General features: G+C 39.9%; 1 protein-coding gene across 1 annotated transcript in view; it reads right to left on the bottom strand.

The window, feature by feature from the left end:
* The window catches only part of LOC138794189 (uncharacterized), a 316,322-nt gene that overhangs the window by 156,256 nt on the left and 141,630 nt on the right, over positions 1 to 18,436 (bottom strand). The window contains exons 57-64 of the mRNA XM_069972965.1: positions 16,975 to 17,135; positions 14,989 to 15,115; positions 12,855 to 13,060; positions 10,221 to 10,293; positions 9,035 to 9,198; positions 7,862 to 8,033; positions 3,090 to 3,341; positions 1,231 to 1,473 (exon numbers count right to left, since the gene is read on the bottom strand). Of these exons, the coding sequence (XP_069829066.1) occupies positions 1,231 to 1,473; positions 3,090 to 3,341; positions 7,862 to 8,033; positions 9,035 to 9,198; positions 10,221 to 10,293; positions 12,855 to 13,060; positions 14,989 to 15,115; positions 16,975 to 17,135 (1,398 nt within the window). The remainder of the gene's footprint in view (positions 1 to 1,230; positions 1,474 to 3,089; positions 3,342 to 7,861; positions 8,034 to 9,034; positions 9,199 to 10,220; positions 10,294 to 12,854; positions 13,061 to 14,988; positions 15,116 to 16,974; positions 17,136 to 18,436) is intronic.

Here is an 18,436-nt window from a genome sequence, read left to right as displayed (position 1 = left end):
GTTAAAGCGAATCTGTAGGCACCCCCAACCCCCTCCAAACTGCAGGTACTATTCCGTTTCCAGCATTGATCCATGTCCTGTTCTGTGAACCATTTTTCTCCTGTTGCCAGTATCTGAGTAAAAAGAATCTTTTCTTTCAGTGACATTCATGTCAAAGAGATAAATGTGAACAGCGCTCCAATGTGTGGGGTCTGAAAGACTTAGGTAAGTGCAGGGGAGTAAAGGGAAGACTCTCACCTGGTGTGGTTGTGCAAATGCAAGGCACAACTCTCAATGCTCACATGTGTGTGGACCGCAGCCACTCCCAGAGACCAAACCGGTAATTGCATAAAACATATATCCTCCACTCCAACCACTGGGTAAGATCGGGCGCTGGTCCAAGATAGGCCAAAAAATAAATAATGAAGATAAAAAACTATTTATTAAAACACAACGCGTTTCGAAGTCGTGCTGACCTCTTTCTCAAGTGTATACACTTGAGAAAGAGGTCAGCACGACTTCGAAACGCGTTGTGTTTTAATAAATAGTTTTTTATCTTCATTATTTATTTTTTGGCCTATCTTGGACCAGCGCCCGATCTTACCCAGTGGTTGGAGTGGAGGATATATGTTTTATTCATGTCAAAGAGGCAGGGCCTAAAGCATCCATGCCCTAGGCCTTTCTTCTTAGCCACTCCCTGGGATGGATTACCTTGAGCCACTAAAGCAATGAGAGTCAATGCAGGCCTAGGTCTTCTTTGACACAGCACCATCAGAATAAAATATTATTTTTACTCAAATACTGACACTAGGAGACAAACATACCCCGGGAAAGGTCATGGATCAATGCTGGTGGTACCAGCGGTTTGTAGGGGTTGTCGGTGCCTATTTGCTTTAAAGCGTGCTACTGGGGACATCTATAAATGGAAGAACACTCACTTTTTATGTTTTAGTCAACCTATTTAACAGTTAACAGTAAGGTGGCTAAAACCATAATTTCCTTTCACTTGTGTTCAGATAAATTGAGCAATACCCATTGCCCCATAGAAAGTATCTTAGAATTGCACTGCAATGCAAGTCTATAGGACCTTCGGCAATTCTGTATACCACTCAGAAGTGAATGGAAATTACATTTCTAGCCATTAGACTGGTAACTGACTTTAACACAATCACTCACACTAACACTTTAACACTCACACTTTCTAGGTGACTGATCACAATTAATTATTTTGCTTCCCAAAGTGTATCTCACCTTTAAGCCAGCTTTTATGTAACAATCTATAAGTTGACCTTTGAGTGCTCTGCTTCTCTGTTCCTCATCCACCATTTTAGTGTGTGAGCCAACCTGGACTATGTTGAACCCTGACAGGTGTCCTGCAAGCCGGGCAAGTGCAGTGCTATAGCGTGGACAGCCCTCTCCACAAAGTAGTGTATGGGCACTCCAATGGGAACTCCAAAGATTACGAGTCATGCGGCACAGCAGATTAACGGCACACTGTGAACAATTAGAATAATAAATACAATGGCATAAGAAGATTATGAGCATCATGCTCCGTACTGATAAAATAACAAGAAACACTGAAACCTATGACCAGTTCTTTCCTATTTTCTTTAACTTTAGTTTGTGCATTAGGTCAATTAATTGTACGTCCATTATCACATCCAAATAATAAGCAAAACTACTCACTAGCATTATAGGAAAGGGAAGTCCCTCTTGACACAATACTGGCTCATTTAAGAAAATTTTTATTTGCTTAAAGGGAATCAATCACATAAAAAAATCGCCTATTAACCTATAGAAATGTGTTGTTGCATTACCTTGCACACTTCCCACATGTTTTCTACCCTCCGTCCATAACACTTATAAGCCCAAAATTAACTTTTTAAAATTGGTGCGCTGTATTCAAATTAGCTCCAGGTAGTCATCTGGGTGTGAACCGCTATCTGGTAGTCACGGTCCCTCTGCGTCCCCTGGGCGTTCCCCGGCTGTTATCACGCACCTCTAGGCGTGATTCAAAATGCATAATTGCTGTGATGTTCCTCACGTCAGCTCACCTACATTCTTACTACACCGCACATGCACAGTACAGCACGGATCGGGCCAGCTGTACTGTGCATGTGCCGCATAGTGAGAACATAGGCGCGCCGACCTAAGAACTGGGGCACGCCTGTGTGATGTCGCAGCAATTATGCATATTGAAGCACGCCTAGAGGGGCGTGATTACAGCCGAGGAACGCCCAGGAGACGCAGAAGAACGCCCAAGTGACCGTGACTACCAGATAGCGGCTCATGCCCAAATAACTACCTGTAGCTGATTTGAATACAGCGTGCCAATTTTAAAAAGTGAGTTTTTGGCTTATAAGTGTTATGGATGGAGGGGAAAAACATATGTGTGGGAAATGTGCAGGGTGATGCAACAGCACATTTCCATAGGTTAAAATGTGATTTTTAGGTCCTGCCTAAATGTTATAATTGGTTTGAAAGAGAAAACTTAACAAAAAAAAAAGTCTCTTTCTCCCTCAACATTTTTTTCTCAACTGAGCAAGTAGAAAATGCTAAAATATTGTGCCAATACAAACATGTAATGTAATTTCACAGAGGCTTTTACTAGCAGAGCATGCTTTTTTATTATTTCTTAACAGGTTATCGACCATCCTGCCTACTGGCGGAGAAGAGAGCAGTTCCTTACCACAGCTTTATTAGTACAGTATGCATTTTCCATCTGTCTATCTCATGAAATGAATATTGAAAATGGCAGAATACAGAGACTGTCCGGGAAAAAAACTGAGATCCTGCGGCTCAGATATATTTCTACAGGAAGACCTTTGTTCTCGGAGCAGGCATTGAGTTATCAAATACGTGTACAGAAAAAGGCCATCCATCAATTACCGCCATTTTGAAAGATTAATAAACAGGAACAGAAAATCCGTTTGAAATGAGCCTGTTCTTTCCAACAAGTTAAGTCATTTAACAAAGGATTTCTGTAAGAGAAATAGATCAATATGTCTTTTGCTCAAGTTCGGTGTTCTGTTCGGTGAGCAGACGATGATCTCCTAAATAATTTATGAGCCAGACTATGAATGACAGCTGAACAAGTCACAGCAACAGACCTGATAAAATGTGATGCTCAATCTGGGATTCACTTTGTTGTATTCTCTCAGCGCCTCTGCTAGCAACTGCTTCACATGGACGAAATCAAACGTTTGCTGGTATCCATCGAGGACATGACTGGCGCTGCTGGCCTTCTCGCTTCTCTTCAACAAATTTGTGTCCTGCTGCCTGGCTACAGTAGTGATTAACCCCCCTTCATCCTCCACAATGTTACTGAAGAGGGGCTGCTTAGTATTTAGGATAATTTGTGTCTGCAAAACATTGCATAAGCAACAAGGTTGTTATCTCAGAATATATTTCATTGGATTTTGTTTTCAATTTTTAAAGCAATACAATTATATGAAGAGAATATTGTAAATCCAGAGAACTGGTGAGAAATATAACTTTCAAAAATTTGTTTGCAGTCCCGTTTCTCGGCTTAGGTGTAAATAAAAGCAATAGGGTGTTAAACATTTTACATGTGCACTACATGTAAGTGCACTTGAAACTTCTGCAGGGGTATTTTGCTAAAAAATTAACCTTTTATATGTTGCTGCCCTGACGCAGGACATATGAAACAGCCTATTCTTACCTTTCCGCGCTCCGTCCTTCTACATCATATTTGGTCCCCAGCTGAGTGATCCTATATTCACTTCCGAGACACTCATCTGGCAATGACAGCCCGCTCAGCCAATCACTGGCCGCGGTGCTGTACTGTCTCAGTAAGTGATTGGATGAGCCTTCTGTAACTGCTAGACCAGTTCAATTCAAAAGTAGAGGCAGGAACGTTCATCCAGGGACTAAAGATAACGTAGGAGGACAATCGGGGGGTGGGGGGGGGGCAGTAAGGTAAAAACAGGCTATTTGTTATGTTTTGCGCCTGGGCAGCAACATATTAAAAGTTCATTCCGGGCAGAATACTCATTTTAACCAAAAATTTATTTTTATCAGAGACGGCACAGTACTGATTCAAGTCTATAAAACTTTTTATGAATTCAGTCAACACCTCACCTCAGACACCTCAGACCACACCTCCCCCTGATAAGCCCCACCCAATTTAAACTGTTGTGCATCAAATAAAACACTTAAAAGTCATAGAAATGTGAAACTTTTGTTCATCAAGAAACTGGGGTACACAAGATAATAAGTTTTTTTAGATAAGCTGGCTAACTGCAGCTGCCAACCAAGAGAACTTAAGAGGTTACTGGAAATAAACATAGAAGTACGTAGAACTCCATGACAGAGTATGCACTAAAGGGGGAATTTAACAAACATTTTGAACCTGTATATGTTTTAAGACATATTTATCAAGCATTTAGAGAAATTATTTTGCAACACCATGCTCTTCATTTTTAATTTTTGGATATGGGTAAGGAGGAGGCCTCATCACATTTTAGACACTTAGGGGGAGATTTATCAAAGGGTGTAAAATTTAGACTGGTGCAAACTGGTGCAAAGCTTCAGTCTCTGCTGAAAGGAAAGAGGAGCTGTGATTGGTCGCTTATACCAGTCTAAATTTTACACCCTTTGATAAATCTCCCCCTTATTGTTAGGCACTTATTGTATTAACTTTTTTTTTTTTTTTTTTTGAAGATTGCTAAATTTTTGTGCAGCTTCACTCCACTTTATAGGCAGCATATAAACCACATAAAAAAGGTGCATTGAAATGCAGAAATTCATCATACATGTGCCTTAACATGATAAATATTGCACAAATAAAACTAGCATAAAAGAGAAAGCGGAAGCTTGGATAAACGGGTGAAAAAGTCATAAATAATAAATCCTCCTACCTAAGGTCCCTCCCCAACATGTCAGCTTTTGAATAAATATGTTTATATGGAAGCTCTTTATAAGAAGAAGTAACCCCTGACAACTATACAGGTATATGAAGAAACTGATCAACAATGATCAAACTCATAATACGTTAATGTTAAGTGTCAAATGTTTCTCTCTCTAACCTGTTAACAGCTGTTCAGATACATATTTATTAATTATTCATTATTGATGCTTTACAGCCAATACAATATTGATTTCCATTATTATGTTAGGCAAAAGGAAGCATAGGTGATGTGCTACAAAGGGATTTTCTGCAGAGTATAAATGTGTTAAGCAGCTGTGGGAAGATGCAGCAATCAATCCAAGAAGCCTTCAAATGTTGGTAAATAGAATGACCTGTTTGATAGACTAGGCTTGGTTTCAGTATGCATTATGTAATTCCAAAACATCTTAAATAGGAATAAACATTGCATACATCAATAGAAGGAGCACATATAACAAAGTTTGTATTATATCTTATCAGACAAAAAAAATACTTTCTTCTCCTGTAACAAAGCATCTTCACTCCCACCCTCCCTGCTAAACTGTCTTCCAATCTAAAAAAAATAATAATTGTCTTAGCAATGACTGGCTTCAACTTGCAGCTGGCTCAGAGATCACATAACAAGTACTGCAAGTCAAAGGATGGGGGGGAAGGGAGGAGGATTTGAAGGGAGAGTAAACAGACTTGTAAAGGGAAGGGAAGGAAAGGAAAGGAAAGGAAAGGAAAGAAGAAAATCAGAAATCTGGTAAAAACAGCCATATCCATTATAAATAATGACCATTCAGAAAAGCTTTTCTGAAAACAAACAAAAAAAAAAAACAACAGGTACTGTATTAAAGGGAATCTGTCAGTTGTTATTCACATTCCAAACTGCTGACACTGTCAGCTGTTAGGACAGGGAGACACATGTTACCTTTCATATATCCAGCTGTGCTTCCAGGATGTAGAGAATGCTTTTATTCTCTGGTACAGGGAGTTAAAGAGGCTTTCCCAAGCTCCTGAACAGCTGCAGGCTGGAATGCTCCCCCCCCCCCCCCCCTCAGGAGTAAGGAGGTGTTACAGCTTGCTGCACTTCAGGAGCTCAGAAAAGCCTCTTTAACTCTTCTATCTAATAAAAGCATTTTTCTCTGTTCTGGAAGCACAGCTGGATACATGAAAGGCACCAGGTGTCTGAATGAACTAGTATCTCTGTCTAACAGTGTCAGCAGCTTGGAACGTGAATTACAGACGACAGATTCCCTTTAACCCCTAGCATACCAGTACGTCCTGGGCCACCTAGGGGTGTTAAGAGCGGGGCCGCACCCCGCTCTGAACCGCCATGGTCCCGGGTGCCGCATGTAGCCCAGGACCGCAGCTATTAGCGGGCAAGGTCAGATCGCTGTGCCCGCTAATTCAGTAATCAGATGCAGCTGTCAACTTTCACAGCTGCACCTGATTACCACTTGCAGCCTTATCCTTGGTGTCTAGTGCAGGGATGCCCCCCCCCCCTGCGACGTGATCGCGGAGGGGCGATCCCCGTGTCCTTACCCGGCATGGGTCTGCACCATAATGGCGCTGATCCCGGCTCGGCACTCGGTTGTTTTCGGCTGCAGCAGCCGAAAGCATTGAGTGTCGATCTCATGGATCTATGCTGTATAACTATACTGCATAAATCTCAATGAGAGATCAGTGTACTTATACTAGAAGTCCCCCAGGGGGGCTTCTAGTATAAGTGTAAAAAAAGTATTTTTATCAATAAAAAGCCTTCTCCCCTAATAAAAGTTTGAATCACCCCCCTTTTCCCATGTTATAAATATAAATAAAAAAATACATAAATAAACTTGTTTGCTATCGCCGCATGCATAATCGCCCAAAATATTAATTTATCACATTCCTGATCTCGCACTGCAAACGGCGTAAGCGCAAAAAATACCAAAGTTCAAAATTGCGCATTTTTGGTCGCATATAATCAAGAAAAATTGTAATAAAAAGCTATTAAAAAGTCGCATATGCGCAATCAAGGTACCGATAGAGAGAACACATCACAGCACAAAAAGTGACACCTCACACAGCCCCATCGACCAAAGGATAAAAGCGCTATAAGCCTGGGAATGGAGCGATTTTAAGGAACATATATTTGTTAACAATGGCTTGAATTTTTTACAAGTCATCAGATAAAAGAAAAGTTATACATGTAACATATCATTGTAATCGTAACGACTTTAGGATATAACAAGACAGTTTTACCCCAGGGCAAACGGCGTAAAAGCAAAAACCCTCCAAATAAAAAAAAATGCTTTTTTTTTTTTTCAATTTCACCACACATTTTTTTTTTCCTGCTTCTGCAGTGTACTTTATGAACAAATTGAGCCTGTGATTGCAAAGTACAATTATTAGCACAAAAATTAAGGGCTCATGTGGGTTTCTAGGTGAAAAAATGCAAGTGCTATGGCCTATTAAGCACAAGGAGGAAAAAACTAAAACGCTAAAATTTAAATTGGCCCGATCCTTTAAGGGTTAAAGAGGAACTGTGGCCTGCTGCAAAAAGTTCAGCCATAATCCTCTATGTAAAACCACCCTCTATGTAAAATCCCAAATAGTATATGCATCTAACAACCCATGACACTAAAACCCAAATCCATCTAATGAGGCCACACCCCTTTCACTGAAGGAACGCCCACTTGTCGGGCAAGATGCTAATACATAGGGTGCAAGTCTAAAGACATGGACAAAGGTACATAATCTGAGGTTAGTTGGAGGGAAGATTAGAAGCAATAAGAAAATAATTTTTTTCACTAAGAACCATATCAAAAAAGGGATACATGGTTTGAACAAACTTCCAGAACATATGGTTGGTAAATGCACAGTAAGTGAATGTAAGCCTGCCTGGGCTAAACAGATATCTATTCTAAGATAAAAGCAATATAATATAAGGGCAGACTACATGAATTAGATGGTCTTTATACTGTTGACAATGTTTCTATATTGATTTACCTCTTCTTCATTTATGAAAACTTTCTGTACTGCTATGGTCAGCTCCTGAGCATATCTACTATAATCCACGGCACTAGACATCCTGTGGCCATACACCCAGTCACATTCATGCCTCCAAAGCCTTAGAAGGTCCTCATTTGTAGCCTTTCCATCCAGAGACAGGCAGATGTTCCTGTAAAATAAACAGATGATCTTATTTATTTCGCATTCAGCTTAAAAAACAGACACAATTGCAATTATGACCTTTAGAACTTTGGTAAAAGAAACATTATTTTGACATGTTAGAAGTTTTGAAACTTTAGGGACACTATTATCAAAAGTAACCCCAAACAGCTCCAAAAAAACAATAAAAAGGTCCTCAAAGTGTTCTCACAATAGATTTTTAGGGCAAAACTCCCATTAACCATTATTTTATGCTTTTATGGTTGAAATTAAGGATCAGAGAATTTACAGTACTATTCTATTTACAGTTCATATTCTTTTTTAAACCCTCAATTGGCCTGCTCATTTATAGGGTTAAACTACGGATATAGTGAAGTTAAGTTTTTTTATATTCGAATTACCTATCAATAAATGTTTGTATGTAGGATTTCTGTAAAAATGTAATTTGAAAAGCTGAATGCAGCCTTCATTCCTTCACTTATTCCTTCAAGATAGAATTTACAATAACAAATGTAATTGGTTTTCAGGAGAATAAAAAAATCATGAAGATTTTTTTTTCACTAAAACATAATTTTTGTTGTAATGACAGCAAAAAATACACCAGGAAGTTAAACACTAGTTAAAACAATGAAAATATACATGAGCTCATCATTCCTGCAAAAAAGGGTGCAATGAAACATGGATACTTGGACAGACCTAGGCTAATAAGGGCAGAAACTGCGTGTTCATCTCAAAATCCTAGTGATTGATCATCACGCTGAGATACATAAGAGACTAGGACAGACAAGCCCAAGTCAGCCTAGTAATTGTCACATACAGTCATGGGACTGACTTTTTCACTTTTAGTCAGGCTGGCATCTCTTTGTGTACCGTGACATGCAATTACTAAGCAGATCTTGAACATATTTTACAAATAACACAAAGTGCTGACACAGCAATAACTTATGGAAGTGAAATAATAGTTCTTTCAAATGAGTCCAACCAACATGTAACATCTTTTCCTCCTCTTACCTGAATATTTTTGCAAGGTCTCGAAGTGTAAATATGTAGTGACAGCGCTGAGACGTCCTCAAGAACACAGTCCTGAGTCTTTCCTGCAGTTCTATTGAAACTTTAGTTATAGCTAAAATTATTTCCTGGAGGTGTTCAGCAGAAACAGCGCCTTTACTGCCAGCCTGAAATCACAAGAAAATAGGTCAATGCCAACCTTAAAGAACAGTCCAGCGTTTGCTAAAAGCCAGCAGCCGGCAGGGAGAGGGGGGAAATAGATTACAAGAAGGCACTTACCTCTCATCGTGATCGGCAGGGCGACCGCTGCACCCCTGCCTGGCTCCAGGATCTCCAGGGTATCCATGTCTTAACCCGGCTGATGGAATGGCCGCTAAGCCAGTCAGTGACTGGGGCGGGATGCCCCTCCAGTTACTGATGGCTGAGTGGCCAGTTCAGCAGCCGGGACAGGTATTTTCCCCCTCGAGTTAGGATGACCTCACGACTCGGGGGAAAACGACTGTCCCGGCTGCTGAACTGGCCACTCAGCCAATCAGTAACTGGAGTGGCGTCCCGCCCCAGTCACTGACTGGCTTAGCGGCCAGTCCATCAGCCGGGTAAAGACATGGACAAAATGCCTTTCAGCATTGGTCCCGCCGGCGCTCATCCCACGGCAGGAGGAGAGGTAAGTACCTACTTGTAATCAATTTCCCCCCTTCCCCCTGCAGGATTTTAGCAAACGCCAGACTTTTCCTTTAATAAGGCAGCAAATCAATGGTTACTTCCAACAGTTAACACCGTGAGCAGTGTAAGAAAGTCAGATACTAAACACAATGCTGATAAGAAAACCCTTGGCAATTAGGGAAATGACTAGCAGCGTAATAAAAATGACTTCCCGAACATAAAAATAAAACAAATGAGACAAATCACAAAAGGACACCGGCAGCCTTGAGATTTCTCTATAATTGTCTCGGCTTGATGTATAGATATTAAATTGTTTCTTTTAAAGCATGCTCAGATTGTGGTTAATCCTAAATGTGTCACTAAATTTTACAGCCACTTGTGAAGCGTTGCAATTATTTCATTATGACAGGCCATTAACTAATAACCGGGACGCTACAAGCTTACAATGAGCGCACAATTAGCCGAGCCGCTGCGACACTGTTCATTTTCCTTAACATCCCTCTAATGAAGGAGAGAAGACAGGTACCTTGTGTTCTGTCACTCCTGGCACAAAGTGAGCATTCAGTATGCTGCTGAATATCCCAAGCTGTTCGCTTTGGCTGAAAGAATGAGAAATAAGACAAATCAATCTAACGCTGCCTTCACTTTTGAAATATATTTTCATTATATGTAACAGTAGAGGTGTCAGTATGGTAATCAACTGTAGGAATATAAGCCAAGGATTGACCTAAAAACCCTCTAGTGTCCTAGTCATGGAATCAATGATGCCGACAAAAATATAGAAAACAAAGTTATGTTATGAAGTATTTAGACAATAACAATTTTCATAATTTAGCTTCTGTACAGCACCCCCGATGGATGTGAGACAAAGGCATCGATATGTGGTTGAAGGGTACACTTTCAATTCTAACATAATTCTAAATATAATGAATATTTTTAATACTTGGATAAAAGGGGTACGAACTCTCATTAAGGAGAGTTTGTCATAGAGAAGTATGGAGACTTACAGACCTTTGCTGCTCCATTGAGAGGGATATGCACTGAAGAGGGCCGTTGACCCGAAACAGCTGTCTGCGGATGGAAAATCTTTCCTTTCGGAGAGATTGTTTGGCTTGGCATAAAACCCCCAGTCAATATTCTAAGACTCCTAGATTGAGTGAGACTTGACTTAAAGGGACATCTCTTTGCTCAAGAGGTGTGAGAGCTATTTTGCATATCCTTTCTTTCCTAATACTTGGATATAAATCCTTTGTGGTCAACAGCATCTTATCAATGGTAACAAGCACCTTTAACTTCCCTGCTGGATATGGGAGGTGTCAGATTAGCAGTCAAGAGAGGGTAGGGTCGAATTTACAGCAATGGTTAAATTTATACTGGTTACTTGTTTTATACTGGTTTTCCAAAGATATCCCAAGATAAACAGGTCGTCTGAGAAAAATCTAGGCGAAATGTAAGAGATTTCAGGGGGGGGGGGTAGCTGTGATTCTATCTTACCAAAGGAGTCGAGGGCCCGATACAGAGATCGGCGGGAGCGTACAGAGGTCAGACCCCTATGATCTCTTACTTTCCCCCGGATAGAATAGGGAAAATGATATTTTTTACGGACAACCTCTTTAAAGTCCAGAATTGCAAGAACGGTGCTGATGGAGAAGTGGTCAACGAGCTGAATGTAACAAAGTACAGAGATATATTTAATGAAAATTTCATCTAGAGTGCTATAGACCTTAGACTGAGTGGAAGGTTTATTTTCAAACAAGACAATGATTAGACACTTGATAAAGAGACCGGACTGGTCTCGAAACACGTTGTGTCGCTGGCATAATTCTTTTAATAAATTTTATGATATTTTATATCCCTATTACCCCTTGGACCTGTGCCTGTTTTAGCCGTCTTGGAGTGGAGGAGGATACTGACTGTCTTTAATCCCTGTGGGGATTAGTCAGGAGTGGCTGCAGTTCATTCACATGCTATCAGTAAGAGTTGTGCCTTACACCAACACAACCTTCTCAGGTGAGAGTTCTATGTGCTTACTTTCACCACTTCAGTCCTGTCTGAATTACGCTATGGAGCGCTGTCTTATATTTTGTTCTGTTGCCAGGCAAGCTGTTAAACCTCATCTGTAACCCCGTCCACCACAGCCTTTACACCAATCAGTGAGCACCTGGCCAAGGGGTGAAGAAACAACAGAACAATGACAGCCTCCTGAGCAATATAGGGGAAAGGAGCAGTTGTTTCATCTCTCTTTCTAATCTAGGTAGGAAGATAGATAGATAGATAGATACGATAGATAGTTGGTTCTAAGGTGCAATGCATGCTGGGAGATGTAGTTTTCTGGCCAGATGCCATGATGTAAAACTGAGCTAGGAGCAGCATAGACGAGTGGGAAATGTGTCAGTGATTAATGGTGGATCGGTGAGTGCACCTACATGCTTTTTCTGCATTTTATTTTTTTATGGAACGGCTGGAGTTCCCCTTTAACCCAATCAAACATTGCTGGAGAGACCTGAAAATGGCTGCTCAGTGACAATAAATCCAACCTGACAGAGCTTGAGAGGATCTGTGCAGGTGAAGAAAATCCTCAAATCCAAGTGTGCAAACCTTTTGGCATCATTTCTAAAAGAGACTGAAGGCTGTAATCACTGTTAAAAGTACTGAGTAATGGGTTTGAATGTAAATGAAATTTTTTAGTTTTTCCTTCTCGAAAAGTAGAAAAGATTCTATTATCCTCATTGAGGTATTGAGTGCAGGATGATTGGGGCGTGGCTTGATTCTTTTTTATTTTAGCACGTGATTTTAGCATGTGAGAAAGGATCTACAGACTTTCACAATTCATTGTATACCATGTTTTTTATATTGACACTGGGTAACAGTCCTCTATTTTTACTGTCTGGGAATTTCAAGATGATTGGAAACCCTGGTCAAGGAGGTGTGAATCTAAATAGCCATGGTGTGATGGAAGTTGTAGTTTTGCAACAAAGCCATATGTTAAGGGGCACTTATATGCATCAATAGGTATGTGTGGTCTCTAAGCACAAAATAGAACTCGGAAACAGATTAAAAAATGAATTAAAATTTTGTTCACATTGAGCAGTAATACTGTTTGACATGCCTAATAAATGAACAGAGATCTGCAATACAAAGGAGTACAAATATTCCAAACCTTGGGTAACTGCAGTAAAAAGAACAGAAATGTCTGAGGAGACGTCTTTGTTCTGGAGAACTATCGGCTTTTGCTGTGTTCCACGTTGCAAGGTATATAATGCCTTCTATGGTCTTCCATTTCAATGTGGTAGGATCAAATATTCTTTTTTGGTCAAGCAGCTGCCGAACAAACTCACAAGCTGGCTGATAACTTGGTTTACCGACCTATAAAGATACATTGAAAATAAGCAACACTTTAAATGGCTGCCTATTCTAGTCTTAGGGTACAAACCCACACACCGTATACGCAGCTTGTTTACTGCTGCGATAAGCAGCAAATACGCAACAAACACGCAACAAACACGCAGCAGATTAGATCTAAATAACTGAACACAGCATCAAATCTGCACCACCAAATCTGCTGCGTTTTTGCTGCGTATCTGCTGTGTATACGGTGTGTGGGTTTGTACCCTTATACTAGTCTTAGGGTAAATTCACACGGACGGATCTGCCACGAGTCTCACGCTCAAAATCCGCAGCTAATCCGCAATACACGTAAGTGCGTGTTTGATTGCGGGTAAATCTACATGTAAATCTAAATCTACCTAAATGGGATTTACCCCCAATCAAGCACGCACTTACGTGTATTGCGGATTAGCTGTGGATTTTGAGCGGGCAGATCCGCCCGTGTGAATTTACTCTTAGGGTGGAATTACACGGGGCAATTATCGTTCAAAAAATCATTAGATCGTTTGCAAGACTTCGGTGGTTCGCAATACGCAGTAGTGACAACAGGACAACCGCAAGGATGATCATAAGTAACAATCATCATTCAGTGTAATTGGATGAACGATTATAGATCGCCATAGTGGTCATTTGAGATTGTTTATCGTTAATCATAGAAAAATTGCTTGGTGGAATAATACCCTTAGGCTGCTGTCACACATATCAGTTTTTCACTGCAGTTTTGGAGATAAAGTTTGGAATAAATTCATCAGGAATCAGAAGTATAAATCTTTCCTTTATGTTTCCTATTCCCTATTCAATCCACTGTCAGTATTGGCTGGAAAAACAGCAGTGGAAGTTTTTAAAACAAAACTGCTATGTGTGACAGCAGTCTTAGAAGGATTTTTACCATTCTGCTAGGCGTTGCGATCACCTCTCTTGATCTGACCTAGGCTATGTTCATACGCTACAAAAACAAATGCCATTCCTCGTGAAAGGCCGTTGTTTAACGCTACCCACAACCTAAATTAATGGCCATTTACAGGGAATGGCTGTTGTTTGTACAGCATGTGAACATAGCCTTAAAGTGTACATGTCATTTGGAAAAATAGAGACATGTCAAAAGTTTTGATTGGTCTGAGTCTCAGTGTTGGTCTGAGTCTCAGTGTTAAGACCCATACTGAGTGGGAGAACGAGCGGTAGAAGACCCCACTCCCAAAAAAAGAGTTGGGCCTATTGTAAGTCTATGGAGCCCAACTCTTTTTTCTTGGAATCGCTGCAGTGCAGTCTTGTCCCGATCGGTAAGGGTCTGAACACTCAGACCCGGAAAATAATATGGCCACCATGGAGGAGCTTGTGACCATGTCCCACTCTGTGTCCACCACTAAACCTGTATATAGCTATGGAGGACACTGGAGGTGGGGCATGGTCACATGCTCCTCCATGTCGGCCATCTTATAGACAGAATCACCACAGAGCAGGACAGCACAGCCTGGAGGAGGGGAGTCTGATTTTAGCACTATGAGGTACACAGGGAGCTGCTGTCAGTATATACAGTGAGTACAGTTACTAATATTGTACATTGAACTATTTTACTATAGAGTGGCCAACCCCTTTAACTAATTCCCCAAAACATTATAACTGCCTCAGTTATGTTGAGATCAATGCATCTACCTGATTCCAGAGACAAGAAATGTACTAGTTTTAAAGGGTTCATTCAAGCTAAGCCCCCGTACACTCTACAATGAATACATGCCAATGCACTTAGCCTTAAGTCACCGTTCGTACATCTGCTGTGCACAATGTTTAACCTTGCTCGCACCACATTTATAAAATGTGCTTTTGATTTGCCACAGCAAGACAGGTCTTCCAAACTAATTTGCAATAATAGGCTGCCTAGTCTTGTCTCCTGAGTATAAAGTAATCACCTTAGCAAGGTTGAGGTCATCAAGCAAACATAACAATTTCTTGTTTCCTGCTGGTGTATGCAATGTGCCATGTCGCCATTCTAATCGGTCTTTTAAACATCCCCATAGTCTCCGAGGATCCGTAGAACTAGAAAATAAATACGCAAAGCACAAGGATATGTACTGTCTGCAATTACAACAATGCCTAATAAGCCAGCAATTATCAGCAGTCTATCATTCCGGAAAGTACATTTGCATGATTTACAGACTTTTCTGGATCATTCTAAATTGAATGGACAAGTCTTCTTTCTTTTTATTTCTCAGATCTCACTAGGGAGGCATTAACGTTTCACTGGTATAAAAATGAAAAATATTTTTTAAAAGGAGAACAATTTTCTATTCCTATTCTAAGCATGTCTCATGGAGCTTTCATTTCTAGAAGATTCTGGTGGTATCTGCCACGTTATGACAATAACTATATTCGAGGAGTTTGTCCACTTAGGCAAGCTCTTTTTTGTTGATGCTGATCATAGAATATCCTGATATCAGAATCTACATCTGTCAGCTGTAATCTGCAGGGCAACCAGCAGAAAGTGTTTAATATTTCATGCAGCGCCACCACAGGGGAAATGAAGCATTACATAGTGGCCATTGAAATACATGGGCTGTCTGTGCAGCTGCTATCTATTCTCCAGCACTGGAACCCAGGATCCAACTCTAAAAACTTAAAATTTGTAAATGGCATTTCTTAACCAGACACCATTGAAGTGTTTTACTGACTTTGGCAGCTCCCCCAAAATGGCCAATGCAGCCATACTGCATTTTCACTGGGTGTCCCTGAAAACAGAACTGAAAACTGAAACTAAAAATGGCTTAAAGGGGTTGTCCAGGGAAAATCATTTTCTTTCAAATCAACCGGTGACAGAAAGTTATATAGATTTGTAATTTACTTCTATTGAAAAATCTCAAGTCTTCCCATACGTATCAGCTGCTGTGTGTCCTGCAGGAAATGTTGTTTTATTTTCAGTCCGACACACTGCTCTCTGCTGACATCTCTGGCTGAGACAGGAACTGTCCAGAGCAGGAGAGTTTTTTGTGGGGATTCCCATAGAAAGCCTCTTATTCTCTATAATTTTGACAACAGTTGATTTGAAAGAAAAAGATTTTAGCTGGACAACCCCTTTAATACAATTTCAAAGAAAGTTTAGGGTTGTTTTTTTGTTTTTTTGTTTTTTTTAACTATAGAGAACAGCCATAGAGTGATAACACATATGTTTTAGGTATGAAAATAAAATAAGGGAATATAAAAATTCTATTATTTATATAGCACTAACATATGACACAACTCTGTACAGAGCTTGTCAGCACTCACTTTGGTCTCTAAACCTAATAGTGCTCACAATTTAAATTTCAAATTCACTACGTGTTGATAGGAAACCATGCAAGACATAAAAAACTCCTTTATAGATGTTGTCCTTAGTGGGGTGTGAACCCAGGACTCCAGTGCTAACCACTAAAGGCCCTATTCCACAGAACGAAAATCGTTCATAAACTTGCTCCAACGACCGCTCATTAACGATAATCGCTTTGTGTAATTGGTGTAAACGAGCAAACGACAAAGGCGAAATCGTTATATTGTCGTTCAAAATTGTTTTTCAGCATGTCGGGAAAAAAAACATTGGTCTTTGAAAGATAATTCGCTAATCGATTCGTAAAATTAGAAATCTTTTAGTAGTTCGTAAAAAAGGTTTAAAAAAAGTAGGTGTGTCGTATGGTTATGATGACCCCGGCGAACGTTTTAAACGACCGATATATCGTTCACGTTCCCACGTGTGTTATGTGTTATCGTTTAGTGATCGTTAACGAGCGGTCGTTGGAGCGAGTTTATGAACGATAATCGTTCCATGGAATAGGGCCTTAAGCTACCATGCCATACCAAGTCATGGGCTTTTGAGACACATATTTGGAATCTTATTTTCATTTCATTTATAATATGTCTTATATTACCTGTTAATAGGAATTCTTAGCTCCGACATCTCTGCAACATCACCCAAACATAGACAGTTGAGTAGCTCCTGGCTCAGAGTGGATTTGCCACATCCTGCGTCTCCAGCAAATAGAACGGGACAACCAGATGTAACCAACAAGCTTGAAAGGTATAAGAGTTGCTGCAATGAAAAATAGTTTGTCCAGTTTTATATGAGTACATATATACACTGTATAACTATTAAATCTTTACAGAGGAAAATAAAATGTCAGGTAAAATGCTCAGGAATAAAGTAAACCTCTCATTAATGGCTCTTGCATATGGCCATATTATGTCAGTTTGATAGAGGGCCATAATAGGGTCCCAATAGTACATGAGCCCTCGATATACCTTCCATGTTCTAAACAACTTGCTACAACTGCAGAATCAATGGCCACCAAACAGACCAGTAGTGCGACTTTCTGTTTTAATAGTAAATTATGCTATCAATGTAAGGCTAGGTTTTAGGCTGAAAACACACACAGCTTATTTGGGGAAAACTGCCACTGCAGTTTTTGTGCCAAAACCAGAAGTGGATCCAACATAAAAAGGAAGTACAAGTCCTCCCTTATATTGTCCATCCCATTTGAATCCACTTCTGGTTTAGGCACAAAAACTGCACTGGCAGTTTTCCCAAAATAACCTGTGTGTATTTGCAGCCTCACAACACAATTTTCCAATCCATCTCACTGTATCAGTTTTGGAAAATGTACAGAAAAACGTGGTAAACCACTTTTTTGTGTAGGTTACAAAATCAAAACATTTAAATTTAACCCCTTAAGGACAGAGCCTGAAATGGCCTTAAGGACCGGAGCAAATTTTATGAATTTGACCAGTGTCACTTTATTCATTAATAACTTCGGGATGCTTTTACCTATCCGGCTGATTCTGAGATTGTTTTCTCGTGACATATTGTACTTCACATTTCTTGTAAATTGGAGTCGATACTTATAACGAATCTTTATGAAAAAACCCAAAATAGCGTGAAAAATTGTGAAAAAATGCATTTTCCCAACTTTAAAACTTTTCTGCTTATACAGAAAATGGTTATACCACATACATTATATATTAAATAGCATTAGCAACATGTCTACTTTATGTTGGCGGCATTTATTAAACTATATTTCATTTTTTTTAGACAATAGGAAGCTTAAAACATTAGCAGCAAATTTCCAAATTTTCAGTAAAATTTCAAAATCAGATATTTTTAGGGAACTGTTCAGGTTTAAAGTGTATTTGAGGGGACTGTGTGTTAGAAAGCCTCACGAAGCACCCCATTTCAGAAACTGCACCCCCTAAACTCTGCAAAAGCACATCCAGAAAGTTTTTTAACCCTTTAGGGGAGTCACAGAAATAAAAGCTAAGTGTGTAAGAAATTTGAAAATTTTAATTTTCTGTGCAGAGATTTTATTGTAATCCAATATTTTTCATAATTATAAACCT

This window comes from Dendropsophus ebraccatus, chromosome 5 (genome assembly GCF_027789765.1).
Source record: "Dendropsophus ebraccatus isolate aDenEbr1 chromosome 5, aDenEbr1.pat, whole genome shotgun sequence".
In the NCBI taxonomy this organism is placed as follows: domain Eukaryota; kingdom Metazoa; phylum Chordata; class Amphibia; order Anura; family Hylidae; genus Dendropsophus; species Dendropsophus ebraccatus.
The sequence above is the reverse complement of the archived record's forward strand: the minus strand, read 5'-3'. Positions and strand labels throughout refer to the sequence as shown.